Here is a 2,681-nt window from a genome sequence, read left to right on the forward strand (position 1 = left end):
GCACAAAGCTTGTAAAGCAAATCGAACAGTGTAACAGTGTACCACATGAATTTTTGGGCAATTTTTTAAAGTAAAGGTCAATTAACAATTATAAATGCATAATTTTGCTACATTCCAGGCAGCTGTATGTCCTTGTTAAGAAGACAGCTGACGTGAAGCTTCTTCACGATGAAGTCTTGCTGAACCTTGGTCTTGCCAGGTATTACAAGGTACTCTCTTTCCGTGACTCAAAAGATCACAGAGCCCTCCTCATAGAGTGTACACCACTGGCAACGGTACAGCATGTCATCGACGAGCGTAAGAAGGAGGGATATGTTCTGGAACGAAATGGAGGCCAATCTGATGAGCTACTTTTATGTCAGGAACAGAGGCTTCGGATGGACCTCGCGGGAAACATTGAAAAGGACGTCTCAGTCCCACACGTTGCCTATTTCATCACCGTGTTATTCGGTGCAGAGGATCAGAAGACCTTCTTCCCTTACAAGTTCAAGGCATCAGTTGGAGGTACACACTTCGGAAACCTGACTATATCCTCCGATAACTTTAAAAGGAGAAAATTATGCTCTGTGCATTTTGATCCTATGTTTGTGAAAGGTAATTAGTAGACATAACAGTAGACAATAATAGATTACATTATTTTCATTTTCTTATCCCTGTTTAATCCTTTTGGGCTTATACGCCCTGTAATGGTCGATGAAGTTTCACAATAATTTCTAAAGTTTTAAATATTATTATTACTGTAATCTTTAGTAGTAATAGTAGTAGCAGTAGTAGTAGCAGCAGTAGTAGTATTTACATTTTGTTGTTAAACTCCTAGTGTTGCTCTGTTTTACTTTTAAAAAATCAACTTAGAGATACTTACGTTTGCTTGATACATTGTCCGTAGTCTAAGTTACAAAAGTTAGCACCAAGAACAAACACAAGAAAACCATGAAAGATCTGAATTTATTGTCAATGCTTTTCTAAGAAGGAAATATTTAATATTAAATACGTTTTTAATGATTTGTGTATGTTTCTGTTGTTTGGCGTCATTTAAGTTTTGCTTGTTTCTACATTTAAAGTCCATTAAAGGCCCTTTGGTCTGGGTGTTTATTACACATTTCATTGGTCTGGTCTGGGTATTTATTACACATTTCATTGGTCTGGGTGTTTATTACACATTTCAGTGGTCTGGGTGTTAATGACATATTTGATGCTAATAGTGTCTTAATGACAAGGTTGTATAATTTTATGCAAGGTATATGTCACTATAATAAATGATTAATTACTATAGTATCATTATTAGTACTTGATTTTGTTGTTATTGCTGTTGTTGTTGTTGTTGCTGCTGTTGTTGTTATTTTTATTAGTAATAGCAGATTCTTGTTCAGATGTATTCATCCAGATCATCAGGCCAGAGAAGGTCAAAGGTTCGCTATTTGGTAATAGCATTTTTGCTATCAGAGAAAATTTGATATAATTCATATTGGAACTACTTTGTTATCTGTCTTACACGTTAGCTTTCTTGCAATGTTCATTGCTGCATTTGACATGAAAGTTGTATACATCTGAAGAATATTCTCGTCAAAGCAAGAAATGTCCGTATAGTGTTGCGGAGACTAGACACTAGCATATACAAAAGGGAATTAAAACCCTACTTAATCCGCCATATGTCTCCCGGTCTCTACTATACGTAAATGAGGTTCCCAAATGTACTATAAGATGGTAGAATGTGTCTTTTAATGGGCCAGAGACCCTCATTCGTAGCACATATTTTTGTAAAACATTATGCTCCAATATTTCGACATTAAGAATAGGAAACAAAGACATATTGTTATTTTAGCTAGACTGCACTGGGGTAATTACTTTAAAGATTTATACAAGATATTTAGACAAACTTGAGGTATCTAAAGATGTACTTTAAATTCGCCTGGAAACTTGTACAAGTTGTCTTGTAAACCACTCTAAGAAATTAATATTCAAGATACGGTAATACATTTCATTTTCATAATGTCTGTACTTGAAAGATGCAGTACAATTAAATCGTAACTAAATTATAGATTTAATTTACCTATACCTGATACTTTTGTATTTAAAACTTTTTTTAAAGAAAAGCAAACCTATGTATTTTCATTGATTTACCTTTGTGACTATCTGTCATTAAATTATATAATGTATATATCACGGTGGAAGAGAAAAGCTGATGGTTTGTTTGTTACTGATATTACAAAAATATCAAATCTAAATTTAAAATAAGAGATGTAGATAACATTATTATCTATTCAACAGAACATTGTTAGTTAACTTTGATCTGTCACGTAGGTAGGCACATCTTGGTTTCCAAACTGAGGTAAAAATAATATCCTTGCTGTATCTTTGACCTTACTACTGAACCGAACGCCGGGAACATCACTCGTATGCTAAAAATTAACAGGGTATATATTGCAGCTCTCTTGAGCTTACAACTAGTTTTTATACTGTTATTGTCGACACCAACTTGGCTAACTATTGTTCAACATGTTATACATAAATCATTGGACCCATGACAGCTCCGGTTGCCTAGTGGTTAGAGCGTCCGCCTCGGAAGCGAGAGGTCGTGGGTTCTAACCCCAGCCGAGTCATATCAAAGACTTTCAAAAATGGTACTTAACAGCTGCCTCGCGTCATGATTTTCCTCGCCAATACATCTTTCTACCTATCAA

The 2,681-nt window shown here is 35.0% G+C and overlaps 1 protein-coding gene across 1 annotated transcript in view; it reads left to right on the top strand.

The window, feature by feature from the left end:
- Nucleotides 1–1,278, top strand: part of LOC149775629 (uncharacterized) — a 194,377-nt gene extending 193,099 nt beyond the window's left edge. Inside the window, exon 17 of the mRNA XM_089944318.1 lies at nucleotides 119–1,278. Within this exon, the coding sequence (XP_089800444.1) occupies nucleotides 119–602 (484 nt within the window). The 3' untranslated portion in view covers nucleotides 603–1,278. The remainder of the gene's footprint in view (nucleotides 1–118) is intronic.
- The last annotated feature ends 1,403 nt before the right edge of the window (nucleotides 1,279–2,681 follow it).

Source organism: Sinohyriopsis cumingii, chromosome 19, assembly GCF_028554795.1.
Source record: "Sinohyriopsis cumingii isolate HCF-2022 chromosome 19, ASM2855479v2, whole genome shotgun sequence".
Classification (NCBI taxonomy): domain Eukaryota; kingdom Metazoa; phylum Mollusca; class Bivalvia; order Unionida; family Unionidae; genus Sinohyriopsis; species Sinohyriopsis cumingii.